Consider the following 19,772-nt stretch of genomic DNA (forward strand, 5'->3'; position numbering starts at 1 on the left):
AATTATAATTTCGATTGCCGTACAAAGCTTTTGGAATGTATAAAAAAGTTTTGTTCTTGCTTGCTTTTTTTTCTTTTGCGTAACATAAACATTTTTTAACATTCCGAACATTCATGAACATTAAATTTGCTTGACGTAATGAAGCTTATGAGTTTCCTTAATATTTTTTGAAATCATAAGAGGGTTAATTGAGGGTCAAACTCAAAGAGGTTAAGTGACAAAATCTGTCAAGTTTTTCAATATTTTTTCATCCAAATCGTATGAAGATTTTAAAAATAACTAATATACTGGGATTTTTTAATTTTTTTACAAATACCGTCAACTGGGGGGAAGATGATCATTGAGGTGAAGATGATCATTTGATGCGTCAGTCAAAAGTGCCAGATTTTTATATGAAACGGTAGTCAACAATATTCTCCGTTCAAGTAATGTTACGGCTAGGTAGAAATCCGAGTTTTTCGATTATAATCATGAAAATGTATTTTGTGGAAGAAAGAGAGAGATAGTCATAAATGACGCTATTTTCGTTTCAAATATTGACTTCGTACACTTCTTTACGTAGGAAATTCAACATTCATACAAATAACCTAGTGTATTTTGACTACTAGGTCATAATGATTTTAGTAGAGCTGTCTTGATCAACTTCACCCCAAACCAGATTATTCAAAAAATGTGTGATAATTAATTTATTTTAATAAATGCGAACGCATTTCAGAAAACTAAAGTTGTTGATTATTGCAACGGTATAGCAGTACATGTTTTGAAAATATTTGTTTCGATTTAAAATGTAAACACACATTGTTATTGCATGTTTTGTCTTAAAAATGATCATCTTCCCCCCAGTTGACGGTACCGTACAAAGTATATCAATATATTGACGCAAAGTTCTAAAACCAAAGCATTTTTTGCTACAGTCAATTCAAAGTTCACCAAAATGTCACTTACACCCTTTTGCTTCTAACCCACTCAATTGTTTACCCAGTTAACTAACATGTTCCGTACAATGGAGTCGTTTTTTACGCAGGTGATTGGTATTTTCCGTAAACTTTGTAAACTTAGTCTGGCAAACTTGTAGGAAACATGCGCGCGTAGTTTTATTTTATCGGAATTGCTTAATTTGCCTCGGACACATTTTATAATGCTTACTAGTAAGTTGTCCATTTGTGTTCGATAAATTCATGATTTCATAATGTAGATTTACTGCTCCTCGACTTCATCCCATAGCTCCTATGTTCATCCCAAGAAAAACAAAGCAATAAAAATGAATTCAATTTGTTTCTTATTCTTGTGATTTTTTAAACAGTAAGCATACATGTTTGTGAACAAAAAAACCGAAGTATGTCACGGAAACAAGTGGTTGAAGAAAATTTTCTGTCCGTCAATTTTTTGGAGTTTTTTTTTTATAGCGAAAGGATATATAAGTTTGGAGATTAGCTCAAAGTAGAGTTCAGTGCTTGGGTTCCAGAGAAGATGGTTGTGTTCCGGAAGCGTCAATATTCGGAAACCTCTCCAAGCGACTTTACGCATTTTACGCTTCAGCGAAAAATGACTGACTGGTGCGGTCCCTACTCAATATAAAAACCTCGGACTTTTTATGCCTCCTAAAGGCAGACCAAATTAAGAAGGAAGGAGCGATGCTTTTCGTTAAGACTGAAGATTTGGTTACATCAATCCCGTTTCATTGTACTGAAGCGAAGAATTCAAGTCTTCCGTTGAATTCAAACATCACATGGATTTCTCTTGCAGTTCACTAAGTATAATTTGTTTATTTCATTCATATAAATGGCATAGAAATTTTACATATCACGAAGATAAAAATCACATCATCGTACTCATTTCATTAGCTCTCAATCCCAATCTAATCCAAATCATCTGCAAATATTTATAAGTTGACATAAACTTAACTGGTAAACCAAATTACGCTTCAAAGCAAGCTGCTCGTACACAATTTTAGCAATTAGGTGATATTATGATCTATTTTCTGGCTATTTTTTTGGCTGAGTCAACTAAAAATGAACTGAGGATCCAGACATGAAAAGTCGAGCCTCTCTCCTACTAAATTATACTTCGTCTAAATTTCGCGACTACCAATTATGAGATCCCTTTGATTCTTAGAACAATTCACCTTGTCCAACCACTTTAACGATTCATTCTACCTCCAGTTAATACAGTTTTTTCTCATACAACTCCTGCTTGCGATCCAGTTGATAGTTTTGATGTTTCGATTCGACTGGTAGTATGACTTATATTGCTTATAATAATCATTCTAGTTGTAATATTCATTATACTATTTCGCACATTTTTATATATTATTCTTATAAGAGATAATTATTTCATTATTCTTATCACGGAAACATTATTATGGGAATACACGCATATTAAATAAGTTTTAATCTACAGCAACGAGACGAGCCAGTCTAGGGCTGAAAATATCATTAATAAAGACAAAGAAAAAAAAATTAAGGCTTTCATTATTTCAATAGAGTTTGCTTCATTTGACAATAGCAAACTACAGGGACTGATTTCCAAAATATGTTATGCAAAGGACTCGTAGAGCGATGATTTTATTCAAGATTGTCTGATAATGTAGATTTTTGTGATCAAATACGCGTAAATAGCTGTTTTTAAATTTTGAATAAATAGAATTATTCAGTGTTGCACCGATATAACGTTTTTCTGCCTGAGTTAGTTACCTCTATTTTTATAAATTTTAGTCTTCTTTTCTATTTTCGTAAATAATATTGTAAACAACTAACGATATTTCCACCGTCAGTTGCTTATTCAACATCATGACTGGAAATGATTTGAAAGACTTTTCCCTAAGAAATATCGTGTACTGTTAACCCTTTATAAGGCAGTGGCAACTTTATTGCCACCAACAAATTATATGTTTTTCTATTTATTAACAAGAGCTCTAATTATTTTTTTCTATGTAGTGGCTTTATTGGCTACCTAGTAATCCCCCCGATGAATTTGAGCCATAAAAAAAATAAATGTCAATTTGAGAACAGTTTTTTTACGAACAGATCGTAAGTTTCGAATGGAAGAAGGATTTCCGTTTATAATTCGTTAAAAAAACGACAAAGATATATTTTTTCTCGTTGGTATTAATTATTTTGAATCTCCTGTGTTAGATTATGGCGTAATTAGCGTGAAAAAAACTTTGCCTTTCTGTATATTTGGTTTTTAGATGTTAGACGAAATTGTGTTTTTTTTCCAAGGGCACAAGCACAAAAGGGCATAAGCACAAAAAAAAACTTTTTCACTTATAATGCGTTTTCCGACTCGTACTCTTCATAAAAAAATGTAACGTGCCATGATTTAACTGGTTTTACGTAAAACCTGATTTTTAAAAACCTTTTATTTATTTTTGTTGTTGGCTGTTTTTCCGCTTACCGGGCAGTGGCAACTATATTGCCACCAATTTTTCAATGTTTCTGAACTGTTTAATGTATAACAAACATACATTTGAGTTTAATACCATGTCATGATTCTGTCCTATTGTTGTTTTTGTTAATTTATTGTTTAGATTCGTCCGCCTTAAAAAGAGTTAACACATTATGTATCGCCAAGGCTTTACATATATTTGTGAAATATATTTCAAAATTATGAGATTTTGTTTCATTACCTGTTTCATCATCCCAAAATTCAACAGGGGCTGATAAAATTGAGATATCACCAATGGAGCACCACACTAGCGTGATCCAAATATAGTGCATTCAACATTTTGGGGCTAAACACGATTGTTGTGTTATAAACACTCATGTTATTATGTATGATACTGCCTTCCGTCTTTTTATTTCATCCTTTCAGAAATCAAGAAATCTATTAACTCTTTTACCAGACAACTATTGGTTTTCTATCTCAGAAGACAGCATAAATCAAAAAATAACTGGAGTTGAAGAAGGGAACTCACTCTTCCAGGACATTAAGACGTATTAGAACTTGGTGAGAGAATTCCATTGTATATCTTTATCAATTTATATTGAAACTATATGATTATAAACCATAAAAAAAAACCATCAGGGCACCTGATTGAAGCGATTTGGATAGGACGAGTGGAATCGCCAACTTCCTATTGTTAACATCTCGTGGATAAAGGGCGGGCTCTTCTCCCCATCTATTGGGTCAATCTGGGAAACGAGGGCTTAATATTGTATTATTGATTGTACGAACTTTCTTCTGGAAGGAGATTCTCTACTCATCCCGTGGATTTTGCATAAGTGCCTCTGCTTATGGAACCACCCTACCCATTTTTGGCCCTTCATACAGGAGTTTGATGAAATGCATTCAATAATATAAATAGGATCAAATCGTTTGTCAGATATGGCCAGTGCTATCGGCAGGTGCCTTGCTACAATAGATGGTAGTATCATCATCATCATCATCATCAGTAAGCATACATGTTTGTGAAAAGTTACAATAAAGATTGTGCTGTATTTCTTTGTTTAGCGATGAGATGAATATATGTTTAGTGAAATATAAAAAAGGAACAGTTCCCTTTATGAATATACTTTAAAATGGGATGCATTTTTACATGCTTTATAAAGAAAGTTAGTTTCTAAAATTCTTCATAACGTTGCTTTATTTTCCATATCAAGAGAGATTCCGACCGCCGACTTATAAACTTGATGAGTCGAAATAATTCTATGTCTGAGAAATAATTAACTAAGCACCATTGCCACATAAAAGTCAACTGAAAGTGACTATTTTGTCACTCTTTCTGGAACTGAAAGTCACTATTTGGTCCCTTTTTTCGTCAGCATTGGTCACTTAAGTCACTATTTTGAACGACATTGATCGCTACCAGCCCTGCAATCTCGATATTTTGGGAGTTTTTCTTGGCATGTTATTTTAATTCTAGAGTCAAAACTGAGTTTGTTTTAGTACTGCCTAGGTTTTTGAAGAAATTCCAGGAGAAATATAGGAATTTCTATGTAAATTCCAATAGCTGTTTGGAAAATCCATTTAAAATTACTTAGTAAATTACTTTCAGAATTTCTTCGAATATTCCTTCAGAAACTCATTTTAAAATTCTGTTCGAAAATCTTTTCATGTTCTTTTTCTGTTATTTCTTCAAAAATTGAATCGGAAATTTCTTCAGGAATTTCTTCGAAAATCTTTTTAGAAAAGCCACCAAGAATTAATTTGGACATTTATCCAGGTATTCCTTCAGAAACCCTTCCGGAAAGGCATTTGTAATATTTTCAGAAATTCTTTTGAAACTTTCTCCAGGAAGTTTTTAGAAAATTACTTCAGTAAACCATACAAAAATACTGCAGGAATAGTTCTGGAAAGAATTCGAATTTGGAGAAATTTCTAAAGGTATTTGAGAGTTAAACTTATTTTCAAATAAAAAAAACACTTAAAACGTTTTTATAAAAAAATTGGACATTTATCATTCTGAAGAGATTCCCTAAATAGTGCTTAAAGTTAATTTCTGAAGGATTTCTCCCAAATGGATTTTCGAATGTATTCCTAAAACAGTTCTTGAAGGATTTTCCATGGGTATCTAATTCTTAAAGGAATTTTCAAAGGAATCCCTAAAAATAGTTTCGAATGAATTACTGACGAAATTCCCAAAAGACTCCATAAAGGAATTTCCGAAGAAATCCCTCAAGTAGAAGGAAATTTCTGACGGAACTTTTGAAGAAATTTCGGAAAGAATTTCCGAAGGAATACCCTAATAAATTTTCAAGGTAATTCTTGGTGGAAGTTCTGAAGGAATTCATTAGTGAAATTTTAAATTAATTCTTAGAAATCCTTTCTCGAATTTTCTGAGGAACATCTTGAGGAATTTCCACACGAATTTCTGAATTTATATCCGAAGTACTTTCCAATGAAGTCATGTGTTGTGATGCGGAAATGTCCTAGTGGAGGATGTAATGTAAACTTTTGCTAGGATGTTCCCCCCATCAGTCTGACTGAGGCCAGCAATTGTACAAAAAAAACCTAAAATTCATAAAAAACATTAAATGCCTTGCTGCGTGATTTTTTTTCTCAGCTCAAAATTCTTCACGCCGATTCACGCCGCCGCCGCCGCCGAACATTGCTTACGGCGTGACGCCGCCGACGCCGGTGTAAAAATGGCTTTACGCCGCCGCCGTTTACAAATACTTCGGCGCACATGTCTAACTGGACACATAAGTGGAGATTTTTTCGATCACGAAAAGCTTCCTCCTTACCGGGACGGGAATCGAACTCACACTCTATAGCGTATGCGCCTAGATTATTGACGCCGCTAATCGCACGTCCACGCAGTCAACAAAGCCCAGAATTTGTTATTTGATGGGGTGTACTAAGACAACCAGCCCAGCTCTGTCTTTACTGCATTACGAAGGAAAACTGGTGCGGATCATTGTTTCCCAGCTACTCGATCAAAAATAAGTAAAATTTCAAAAACTAACCTTCAAGATGACTGTTTCTCTTAGTCGTGAGAAAGCGATATGGAGAACATTCTGAGCCAGCTTGGTATTACTGAAGACCAGTTACTTATTCCGATAATGCCAATGGTCCGGATCTATCTCATCCTCCATCGACCAAATCCAGAGAGATTGTTGGAGGGCATGGGAGATAACGGGGATGATGGAACCAGCATCTCAGACAAACAATAAAGGATTCGATAAAAACATGAATGCTATTGGTGCAGAGGATAGTAAGATTAGAAGACTCACGCAATCACAGAGGAAACATCTTTTCAGAAGAGCGGAAAAGACAGGAAAGATCTTTAATTGGATAACTTTGAGCCCAGCTCTTCTAAACACTCGCGGAACGAACAGGACAAATCCGTTTCGCAGGACCTCAAAAAAGCGATGCACCATCTGGATCGAAGAGAGCGTGCGTGAAGGTTGTGACAAAACTCAATAACTTTCCACTGTCCAACTCACTACAGCTCAGTTGAACCTTATTCAGGAAGCATCGCATCGCTGCTCAAAGTAGTTCAACAGCGGAACTAGTGGATAAACCCCAAATTCATCAGCCTAAAACTAAAACGAATATCTATAACGTATCCACAAAATCCTACGACGATGCAGAGATGGTGATAATGGATGAGGCCACGATACCGTTTCCAGACATAATCCAAGCATTCTTTAAACAGATCTTCAGCTATGACAACGACCGAATAAAGGCGCTCATCGTTGTCCCTTCTTTATTGGCATTACATCCCCCACTGAGAGCATTGCCGCTTCACAGTTTAGTGTTCATTCAGCATTTCCACAGCTATCAACTGCGAGGTTTCTAATCCAAGTTACCATTTTTGCATTCTTTTATCATGGCTGACACGATTTTATTTTTATGCCCAGGGAAGTCGAAACAATTTCTAACCCAAAAATTTCCTAGATCGGGCCAGGAATCGAACCCAGCTACCCTCAGCATGACCTTGCTTTGTAGCCGCGCATCTTACCGCATGGCTAAAGAGGGCCCAATAAAGGCTCCCGAGAAATAAAAATGATGTTCAAGTAACTGATTGGCGCATTGTGAACAATCTATTCTGATTGATATTCGTGCCTATTAGATCTTCACAGTAGAAGATGTGACGGTGTAAAAGTCCCTCAACTACCAAATTGGTGAAATCTAACTTATCGAAATTAATTTACTGGCTTTTTTTCGGTGAAAATTATACTACTCAAATTGGAAGGGAAATCCAAAAAATCAATGAGGAGCCCACTGTCACCAACATTAAACCGGCTGGAAGGCCGACCCAATAAACATCTGAAGAAGCCTCCGGATCGAGCGAGGGCAACACTTCTCACATAATAAACACCATAAGGGATGCAACCTTAAAAAATGGGACCTGATTTCGTGAAAGTGAGCCTCCACCATGCTTGGAGCGCCACGGATGCACTCTGTCGAAGATTGACTTAAAAAAAATCTTACCGTGGCGCTCGTCCAGGAACCATGGGTCAACAAATCTCGATCGCCAAGATGGAGATACGATTTGCCAGAGGTAGTATGGACGTCTTGATGGCTTCGACATACTTTCCCGGTGACGTAACGGAATCCCCCTTCAGAGATCGCAGCGCCCAAGAGAGCTGCCCAACTAAATCAACTAGTACGAGTAAAGGTGTTTCATGGTGCAACAAAACTCTAGAGAAGCTTAGGAAATCCGTCCACAAGGAATTCAATTGCGCCAAATGTGCTGCTGATTGCAGTCTACGTTAAAACGACGATGATGAACTACAACTGACGAGCTACAACAAAGAAATAAGAACAGCTAAGGCGAAATCATGGGTTCTTATGTGTGAAAGCATAAAATAACACCCAAGTAGTGGCTAGCCCCCACAAAACCTTGTGTACCAGAATCAACCATCTTTACCTATTGCTAACATATTTGGGTTCTTTCAGGGGCCGCCAAAAATGTTTGACCTCAGGCCCCCACAGACCTGAATCCGGCCCAAATCTCAATGGGTTTCTGAATCTTAAAAAAACACAATAAAGGAATGAGAGGACTGTGCCATTTTAGTCTGGAATATTTCCAGCGTTGATCCAAAGAGAGGAGAAGACACTGATTCTAATCATGGTTTAAAAAATTTTAAGACGATTCTGCTTTTGGGGCATATTTTTACTTGTCATAAGACGAGTTTGTACAATCCCATTTAATTCCACCACTTAATTGAACCTTGACAGATACGTGTTTCGACCTCAACAGTAAGATCGTCTTCAGTGTCTCGTACTTGACTCGACTTCGAAAGATAATAAATAAAATATCAGGACATGCGATTTCCGGCTCCGAATCTCCAGGAAATCAAGGAGGAGATCGGCCGGCTGAAAAACAACAAAGCCCCTGGAGTTGACTAACTACCAAGAGAGCTATTTAAACACGGTGGTGAGGCACTGGCTTGCTTCCATGTAAAAGATTCTGATTAGTCCCAAATTATTCTTTGTATATTTTTTCAATGATTGCTTAACTTTCCCTAACATGTCCTCAAAACAGTAACATGAGTGCTCCAACCTCTGGCCCATAAAAAATTAAACCCATTATAAACCTTCGCTCGGGAAGACCTCAAACCATGCCACAAACGAAACCAACAATCGACCGCAGAGTGATCCGAAATCATATCAAAGGCGTAGCGGATTGATCGATGCCTCCTCCCCTTTCTCGCACCACAACGTACCCTTGGTGCAGCCCAGTGCCTAATGTTGGCGAGCTCGGCAGCTTGTCGTCGTCGTCCACTGACGGACGGTAGATGATGACGCGGGCAAAACCGAAACGGTACGATCACTCAAAAGGCCCCCACCGAACCACGATGACGAGCGACGGCACACGGTGGTGTGTAGAAAATTGAAAATGAAGCATAAATCATAATTTATATCCAAATAGCAATAGGATATCTGTGCTGCTGATGGGTGTATTTCTTGGAATTCCGCCTCTTCCCCGAGCAGACACCCCCGAGCGTAAAATTATTTGAAAGCTTCAACCACCCGCGGGTCCCGACCAGAAAACCGCAATTCGAATTCTTATTTCCCCCTTCTTTGACTAATTACCTGTGGTCTCGTAGATGGTCCTGCCGCCGGAAGGCTTTCCCACAGATATCACACGAGTACGGCCGCTCGTCGGTGTGCGTTCGCTCGTGGATCAACAGGTTGTAGGACTTGGTGAACTGTCGGTTGCAGAATTTGCAGATGAATTGCTTCTTGGGGCGCGATGCCCGTCCGGGAGCTCGCAGCAGTCTTCGATCTAGTCCGGGATGCATACCGGCAGGAACACCAGGAGGATAGAGACCAACTCCGGCCGGTGGAAACGTAAAGGTACCCGCAGACGTAGGGGATGGCCCTGGACCACCAAGAAAGGCACCCGGCGGGTACATACCTCCGGGAGATTGCACTGGTGGTCCACCGGGTCTTGGCAGTAGCATTGCAGCGGCAGCTTCCCTCAAGGCCAATTCTTTCCTCTTATCGGCCATCATAGCCATCAGTTCGTAGCTGGATCCACGTTTGGGCACACCATCCTTCGGCATTCCGTCAGGTCCGTCCAGCATACCGGGATAAAGACCGGGCCTCAGCGATCGTGATGGCAACACTGGAACAAACGCGGAACTTTCCCTTCCGTGGTGCTGAGCGGCAGGGTTCATCATGTGTGGTGGTGGTTGAAAGCCTCCCAATTGGCCGTCGAAGCTCGATCGGGAAGAGGAAGCCGACTGGCTTCCCCCGCTGGCCGACGCAGACCCACCGGACGTCCCTCGAATGGTGGGCGACGATGGTGCATTGCCGCCACCGGCTCCTCCACCCATTCCGGCAAGGAACTGGTCAATCCGTGACGGACGTGACATTGTAGCGATCCCATGATCGTCGAGTACTCCTTCGGTAGGCATTCTGTCTGGAATGAAGCGAAGAGAGGAAAAAACATGAATGAGTTTAAAAGTACACATTGTGTCGGCTGTTTTAGCAGGATATACGTGAGGATCGACGAATGGAAACTAAGCGCACAATATGATTTATGGCCTAGCGTTTGGTGGTGGTGCTGTTGTTGGTTACGATTTCCTGCAGGGAATTATGCATTATTGTTGTTTTTCTTTCATATTCTCGATACTGTGTTTACACGTTTGTTGTCGATGGTGTGCGGAGCAAATATTGAATTACTGCCTCTGGCAGCGACCACGTTTATGGCATCCTTTCAATGCATGGTGTTTCTTGCTAGGCTGTTGTTGTTTTGACCTTTCCAGCACATGTGTAATATGTTGGATTATCGAAGCATAAGAAAAAAATACTTGTTCTAAGCTGATAGCACACTGTTGAAAAGCTTTCAAGTGAGAAGGGTTTATATTATTATTGATTTTTACCACTTTTAATTAATCTCTATATAAGTAGTAAAAGCATATATACTTTTTGTATGTATGGAGAACAGGTTGACTCAATTAGATGTTTTTCTAGTCACTATTATGGGTATTGAAGTGCGTAAACAAACGGGTTACGTTTCCCCAAGGTAGATTATCAAAAGATAAAACAGGATGAATTACCTGGTGCTTCATTTCAATATGAATTACAACAGGCCATATAATGCTGCTGACTATCTGCTCTTCGTTATGTATCCACTGGCAACGGATTATGATGAAGATTGAATTTTTACGATCCACAACCAACTAGACACGGGCTCACTGCCGTTGTTGGAATCGATGGTACGCAGTCGTCGACCAGTCCTTTTTTTATCGCTCCGTACGCTGCGTTTCGTTTTAGCAAACATGGCACTTCGTTCAGGTCTATCTGACAAACAGTTGCACATTGCCAGAAGCCGTTTTATTGCATCCCGAAATGCAACCCCGACTCGGTCGTCGGTTGCGACTTGTGTGTCGTCTGTGTGCTGTGGAGCGCTCAACATGAACATACCAACCGAACGAACGCGTATTCCAGAAGTGTTCAAACAAGATAAGACGACGGCCGGGGTACCGTTCGGTACCTATACATTGCCTTGCTGCATTTGCTAGACTTCACCAACGACGACGACGACAACGACGTAGACGACAGCAGCACCGAAACCCCAAAAAAAGGAGTATTACATTACAATGCAATCTACTTTACTCGGAGCTGTTTGGAACTGTAACATTCGTTTCCCAACGTGAGTGAGTGTGTAGTGTATTTGCTGTGTATCTGGAAATGAGAAACATGTTTTTCTCCTCCCCGGCGCTGTCCTCCTGTGTGCTACCCGCGCTTAAAACTCGACCCGATCACGCGCAGGTCTCGCGAGTTTTATTTGCCCCGTAGCTCTTTACTTTGGCTCAGGCTCTGGTTGTTCACCGCTCCGCCGTTGTTGTTGATGGCTGAACGCGAACCAGTAGTTCAAACCCTGTCTACTGAAACTTTTATGTTCTACTTTATCTTGAATAAATTTTAATAAATAAATAAAGCGAAATGGATCGCTGCTGCTTGGGCTGGATGCACTGCAGTTACATTCAGTTACTGCCCCGTTCCACACATATGGAAGCATGCTGGTGGGTCCGAGAGTAGCTACTTCTTCGAATGCAAGTGGATTGGTTTTGCAAGCGGGAAAAGTATCCGATATAGAGCGATGAGTTTCAGAAAGTCGATTGTAGGATATAAAGTCACTAACTCTAACGGAATCTGCGGAAAAGCAACTTCGAAATTGGATTTTATCTGCTAAAACACAATTAAACTCACGTGGCATATCACATGTATCTTTAATTGTTTTATGTGTATCTTATCTATTATCTCCATCGTGGAACCGCATTGCTGTCACATCGACATCGCATACTACGGTAACTAGTAAAACAAATTACATAAACTACTTACCTATCTCCTGAAGTAGGAGCGTCACACTTTCTACTATCGAAGCATCTTTTATCCTACTATCAGCGAGGATGATTTATTAGCTGTTTCGAGCGGATTATTGTTACAACTAATTGTTAATATATGCGGTCTGACTTTTGTTTGAGTTTTGTTCCGCTGCGTACTAGTGCCAGCCATTGATATTTGGTGGGGTACCACTTGCAAGTACGCTGCCTTTGAGAACTGTAGCGTACTTGCGACGAGATTAGTGATGAACACTAGTTATTAAGAAAAATCACTCGAAAAAAGATGAAAGAAAACTTTCTACGAGTGGTTCTCCGCCTCTGACTTATTCAGTAAATTATGAAACATTAAGAGGGCTACGCGTAAAAATAGTTTTGAAAGCAGGTCACGCAATTGCTCCCAAATGCATCTAGAGCGGTACATTTTTTACAGTTTACTGCTCTTGTTAAGTAACTTAAGCCGTTTTGATTTTAGTAATTAAAACCATTGACATCTATTCACAAGCATAGCAAGAACGGTTGTATGAAAAAAATCATTTAAAAAAATGGAATGAGTTGCAAAAAAACAGTCCCAAACCGACCCTCCGGTTTTTTTCACAGGTGCTGTCGGCGAATAAGTCTGTATTGTCAGTTAAATGCTACTACATAAATATATTTATATATATTCTGCGAAAAAAAAACATTTCCATCTTCTTCTTCTTCTTCAATGGCTCTACATTCCAACTGGAACTTGGCCTAGCTTTTCAACTTAGTATTCTATTAGCATTTCCTCAGTTATTAATTGAAAGCTTTTCTATGCCCGCCATTGCATGAGTATGTATCTTGTGTAGCAAGTACAATGGATACACTATGCCCAGGGTGTCGAGAATGTTTCCAACCCGAAAACATCCTAGACCGGACCAAGAATCGAACTCGCCATCTCCGGATTGGCAATCCTACGCCTTTGCTCGCAAGGCTGCTGGAACCCCAAACATTTCCATATAATGCCGAATGTTCTTTACATGATGTTGGTATCAAAACGATTTAATCATTTATTTTATCATGTTCAATAGGTGAATCACTAAATAAAACTTGAAATAATTAGGTAACTAATTTTTGTTAATTTTCAAACATTTTTTGATAGCGAAGCAGTTTGAAGATTTTTTTTTTCATTTCTCATAAAGCAATGGAAAAACACAAAACATCTGTGGATTAGCTTTATTTTGAAAAGTCTTGAATAACTGTGCTGTTGAGAAATCGTTAAAAAACAATTTTTGACAACTGAGGTAGGCGAATTGTTTCATATTAATTTAAAAGAACACCTTTTTCTGAAACATTACTTTGTTCTACAATTGAAAACCAGTTTTGAAAGTTTCTTGCAAATGGCTTTTTTGTATTACGCTCATTGTTAGACAAATCCGCCCATCACATAAGGAGTGTAGAATAAGCAAAATTAACTTTTACGAAACAAGTTTAAAAAAACCCTGATTAATCCACCTAGCGGTGTTGGTGCCTTTCTCGTGCAAGAAAAAATACTAAAAAATTATGAGTGAGTGATTTTTAGTGTGTTTTGTGCATAGAAAATAGTATTTTGGCCATAACATCTGATCCCATAGTCCAATCTGGCCAATTTTCAATAGCAAACAATGGGACAGGATTATCAATCGAATGGAACTTGTTGCGAGTAATTCGGTTAATGCTAAGTTCCAAAAAGTGTGTATACAAAATTTTGTACACATACACACATACATACATACATACATACACACCTATACATACATACATACATACACACAAACAGACATCACCTCAATTCGTCGAGCTGAGTCGATTGGTATATAACACTATGGGTCTCCGAGCCTTATATCAAAAGTTTGGTTGATCAGTGGAGTGGAGTGATCATATAGCCTTTATGTATACTTAGTATACGAGAAAGGCAAAACATGATCAATCCATCAAATTTCAAAACAGGAGTACCAAGTTCAAGAATTAAGCAACAGAATAAAATGGGTTTCATCTTTGTTCCGTTGCAGCACACGCGAAAAAATGATTTTAGGAAGTGCTGATCATCGATTAAAAACGCAATGTGAGAGCTAGAGCGGCGATAAATGTGACAGCAATTTTTGGACCCTGTTGTGAATGTTGAACAACAACCCGTTAGCAGCAGATTAAAGCGATAGCTAGACATCGGTCAGGATAGAGATATTTCTAGTCGCTTCTTTGCACCACTTGAGGTGTACAAGACCTATAAGTAAGTAAGTTGTGATTATCTTCACGATCAACTCCAAAAGTAAGTCTATAAGAAGGAACTCTTAGAAACCCAAAGAACAAAGTAGATGCTTTGTATATTCATCATTTGCCTTTAACAATTGTTCCATTCCAGGTCATACAAGAAGACCAAGGACCTAAGGAGCGCAAGCGTAACGAAAAAGCTGCTATCTCTCTCTTTTTTTTAAATGGTTCATGCCCTATTTGATATATTAAATCAAATTCCGTTCCAGGTCATCCAATAACCGAAGGGCTGTTATCTCTTATGCCCTGTATGATTTATTAAACCAAACTCAATCTGCCTTAAGGTCACTCCTGACAGAATCCAAGTTTCAAAGTGCTCGCGTTTTCGGGGGCACATCATTCGATACGGAGGCGGCGCAGAACTGTCATATTTGTTGATTTAGCTTTGCTGCGTCGTGAAAAAATAAAAATGACAGTTGTGCGTTGCTTCCGTATCGAGTGGTGTGCCCCCGAAAACGCGAGCACTTTGAAACATGGATTCTGTCAGGAGTGACCTTAAGCGACCGTTCTTTCCAGGACATCCAATTAACATCTTACATGCCAGAATTTAAAACGCAATTCGACACCATGGAAGCCTTGATTGAATCGGTAGACCATTTGATTCAAACTCCAGGACAATTTGGAGATCTTACAGTATTTGAGACGTAAGTGAAAGACTAATACTCAGGAAGATAAAATTGGGTTGACACCGCGGCTGTATACCTCAATACCTCATGTAAGATGCAAGTGAATATATTTAAAAGCATTCAACAATCAATAAATTAAGTGAAATACTAGAAATTTTAGCAAAAAATCTTTTTACGTCACATTCGGCTTACGTCCCTCCAATAAGTGACGTAAAAAGAGGGTTGAGTGTTCATTATTTTTATGCGTTTGTGAAGAAAATAATTCATGTTATTTATTAAATTATTTATAAAAACCAAAAGGCATTTTTTATGCTACTCTACAGATTTCAATCAGGCCCAAAACGAGTGAACATGGATGGCGTAACTTTTGGCAAGTCGGGCGACTTGAACCAAATAAACACCTTTTTGCACATCTGAACTAAGAAGAAGCGTAAAGTCTTCTATTTTTTATTTTCAATATTTCGATTTGGCATATTTTAAATGATTTTTCAAAGGATTAAAAAATGAAAGACTTCTAAAAAGCACATAACATTCAATTGGTTTTCACTGAAAATCCTATTTGAACGAATATAAAATATACACTTTTTAATCGGATTTATTCCACTACCATTATGCCATTATCTCGAAAACAAATCTGAACAAGCAGAATGTTTCACAGTAAATGTTTTTTATATCCAATTGATCGGATGAATCATTGAGGTACGGTTACAAAAATCGCTTTGCCATGTACTCATTTATATATTCGGTTTCTGACTGAACAATTTTAATATTTAATTTAATTGATTGTTAAGAAAATTATTTTGAGCTTTTTAGTGGAATGTCTTCACTTGTCATAAGACGAGTTTGTACAATCCCATTGAATTCCACCACTTAGCGGTTAATTGGGGTTAATTGATTGCTTTACTTGCGTTTACTTAAATACGGAGAGCTTCCTCGAAGACGAATTCACGGATACATTACATGTTGCGTTTACATTTGATAAGGTAAAACATAAGATGATTGCTTACTGAAGGGAACCGAACCACACCTCCCAAAGACGTTAAACGGCTGCAGTAAAAATATGGATGAAGATGCTTTAAAATACCGTAGAGAGTTGAAACGTTTCTATCATATTACTGCAGCTACCGAGCAACTGTAATGTGTTTCTCTTCTCATCGCGTTTCAAAGAAGGTAGATAATTAGAGCGTAATGAATTGAGATCTTACATTGCACGTTAATTCGGGAAGAACGCGGTTCTATTAAGTATGCAAGCCACGTGTAGGAATCGCATTGGATCGTGTCATAACTTAGGAAACGAAGCTCAGTGTTTTCGCGTTGGATTGACTTGAAACGCGGTTTTTAACTTCGTATCACGGAAAAATCTACATAAAAATAAATATTATGTCGCTTGCTAAGGTGACTTCCCATAGATTACCATCCCAGGTAATCAACTATTTTTTTCCCTTGTTACTCACGGATATGCAGAAGATTCTACGGTCTCTTGTAGCAGTGAGCGTCGAACCAATTTCCGCTGCTAATTTTTAATTGACTGCGATGCGCTGCATTATTATTGATCTTGAATTATGAAAACTTTAAAGCATGTACAGTGAGATTGGCTTTTTAATCCCTAGAAGACTGTTAAATTGGTGAGCAGTGCTCACACTGGCGTCGCTTCTTACGCGGATGGATTCTATCGCTTTATCGGTCCACATAAATTTTCACATCTTTTTTATACAACCTTTTTTTCTTCGACTTTTTGTGGATTTTTCCGCAAGGTCAACTCAATGTTTTGAATAATCCGAAGGCCAGAAATAGCCAAATACCAACCGCGTGGAAAGTGACCCAGTGTATTTGTTGTTCTCAGCCAATGAAGACTACCAACTACGAAGCGAACAATCTATCAAGCCATGTTAATTGCTAAATAAAATGTGAGAAATGAAGGGTAATTATGTGACCTGTTTAGTAAACGAATTTTACCTTTTTAGCCGCATGACCCGTTAGGGATTTTTCTCTCATTTAAGGCCAAACGACAGTTTCTGCCTAATTACCTTTACTTACAAATGACCTGACCATTTAGGCCAAATGGCAATTTTCTACCATATGACCTGTTCGGGCGAACGAAATATATCCCTTTCGTCGTGATGAACTCTATAATTTTTTGAAAAATCACTATAATAAAGAAATTTAAAAAAAAATATATCCCTTTCGACTGAATTTCGGTCAAATAGTTTCGATCTAGCAACCTTTCGGCCAAGCGTTCAATTAAACCAAATAAGCTTTTCGGTCAAACGACTAATTCGGCCAAATAATTTGATCGGCCGAACGACGTTTTCGGACGTATGTTTCTTTGTCTAAATGATATTTCCAGCTAAACCGTATTCGATATAATAACCATTTCGGCCAAATGGAATTCGACCCTTCCCAAAAATAATTAACGTCCTTGCTGAAATCATTCTGGGCTGCTTACTTCCGTTAGAATTGTATATGACGGAGAAGAAATGCAGAATAACTCTTTCTCACTCTCTGTCACGATTGAGAAAAAATGCATGGTGTTTCACGTGTCATCAAACAAAAATAAATTAAGGGAAAATGGATTAAAATGCTTCAGTCAGTTAATACAATCCGATTCGATTACAAAACCGATGATAGCTGATGTCCTTAAAATAAAAAATACTCCTCTTTGTGATAAAATTAAAGATTTAATTTCTGCAAGGTTTTCCATTAGATTAAAACATTTTCTCAACAATCTAAACATATGTATGGACTAGAGATGGGAAAAGCGGATTACTTTGATGAATTGATCAGATCTGGGTCATTCATTCTAATGATCGATCTCTCAACCGGATCGGATCCTTAGAACAAAACGCAAGAATAGTAAAACGTTCGTTATTCAGGCTCACACTTTTGAACCATACTGATAATAACTTCACCCTTTCTTGTTTATAAGCGTATGGAGTACAAACAATGAACTTTTCATTTTATCATTTCCTTACAAATGGTCATATGATTTGCTGATCTAGTGAACATCTTTTCAAAAATGATCCACAAATCATTCACTCACTTTACAGATCCGGATCATTTTAACGGTTCCGGATCTGACCGCCCATTTCTAGTATGGACAAAGACATTAGTGAAGTTATTGAAAAATCGCCTTCACTACATTTTCCATTATAAAATATGCATTTTTATATTGTATGCATGCCAAAACGCGATATGCTCATCTATGAGAGCCATAGTTTGATATGGGCAAGTACCATGCACAATTTTATTATTTAAAAAAAGAAGTGAAAAGAGAGAAAAGAATCGTGAAAAATGTAAAATGTAAAGAATCCGTGATAGGATGAAAGAAGTTAGAAAAACAGAAAGAAGTAACGATCAGAATTGTCATCTGAGAATTAAAAAGGGTGGGATGGGTGGAGTAAGAAGAAAAAATAAGTGAATCAAGGTTTGAAAAGGGCGTAACAGGCCAAAACTTATTCTTTCCTATTCCTCGTCAACATACAGAGATATATACATGGACAAAAAAAACGGGATAGAACAAATTATGGCTGCTACGCCTTTATCAAATGTTAGTCTAGAATTTGAAAGATATAATATATAAGTGAGAGGTGCATTGGAAGCGGAAATTAGAGCTGAGAAGCGCTATTTGAGGTAGAAAAAGTAAGAAGTAAAAATTGAGTAGCGAAAAGAAGCAACAAGAAGTAAATAATGAGATGGTGGAAGTGAAAGGTGAGGAACCGATGGTGAGAAAGTGAAAAGTGAGAAAAAAGAATCGGAAAGTGAGAAAGCAGAGGAATGTGAGAATAGAGATGTAACAAACGAGACACGAGAAGTGAGAAACGGAGTGAGCAAGAACTGAAATATAAGAATTGAGAAGTGAGAAATGGCAAATGAGATGTGAGAAATGGGGCTTAAGAAGTGAGATGTGATATGAGTAAAAAAAAAGAATATGATAGAAGTGAAATGTGTCGTACATTCTTCTTCTTATTGGCATTACATCCCACACTGGGAAGAGCCGCATCGCACAAGTGTTCATTAAGCACTTCCACAGTTAACTGCGAGGTTTCTTAGCCAGGTTACCATTTTTGCATTCGTGAGGCTAACACGATGATATTTTTATGCCAGGAAGTCGAGACAATTTCCAATCCGAAAATTGCCTAGACCGGCACCGGGAATCGAACCCAGCCACCCTCAGCATGGTCTTGCTTTGTAGCCGCGCGTCTTACCGCACAGCTAAGGAGGTTCGATACATTACGGGGTAAAACATATTCAGGAGTCTCCTAGTTGGATTTCCATTCCTATTTTTTTTTTCGCAAGTTTTGTCTATTTCTAGTGTCTTCAAGACCTAAATTTGAATTGAGAAGGTACCCGGCTATAAATAAACATTTTTTCTTAGGGTACTAGAACCGATTTGACTTGCAAAAATGTTTATCTTTAACGACTTTGTTTTAGAAATGTAGCACCCTAGAAGATAAGTTCATCAAATCCATAACCTAATGGGAACGTGTAGAATACGTCATGCATCTTATTTCACCGAGATAGCGAATAATTTGGTTTGGATGATTAAAAACATGCTTTTCCATCAACCCCAGGTATGGGGTAACTTGCAACACTCGTTGAGACTTCGGATTTGCAATGTAATAACTTCTAG

The 19,772-nt window shown here is 38.2% G+C and overlaps 1 protein-coding gene across 2 annotated transcripts in view; it reads right to left on the reverse strand.

Moving 5' to 3' along the window:
* LOC134213381 (protein bowel) overlaps positions 1-19,772 on the reverse strand; it is a 168,956-nt gene that overhangs the window by 76,083 nt on the left and 73,101 nt on the right. Inside the window, exon 2 of one of the 2 annotated variants that reach the window (XM_062692393.1) lies at positions 9,487-10,314. In XM_062692393.1, coding sequence (XP_062548377.1) covers positions 9,487-10,313 — 827 coding nt within the window. In that variant the 5' untranslated portion in view covers position 10,314. Of the gene's footprint in view, positions 1-9,486; positions 10,319-19,772 lie in introns of both variants that reach the window. The other variant, XM_062692392.1, reaches the window with a different exon arrangement.

This window comes from Armigeres subalbatus, chromosome 2, assembly GCF_024139115.2.
Source record: "Armigeres subalbatus isolate Guangzhou_Male chromosome 2, GZ_Asu_2, whole genome shotgun sequence".
NCBI lineage: Eukaryota > Metazoa > Arthropoda > Insecta > Diptera > Culicidae > Armigeres > Armigeres subalbatus.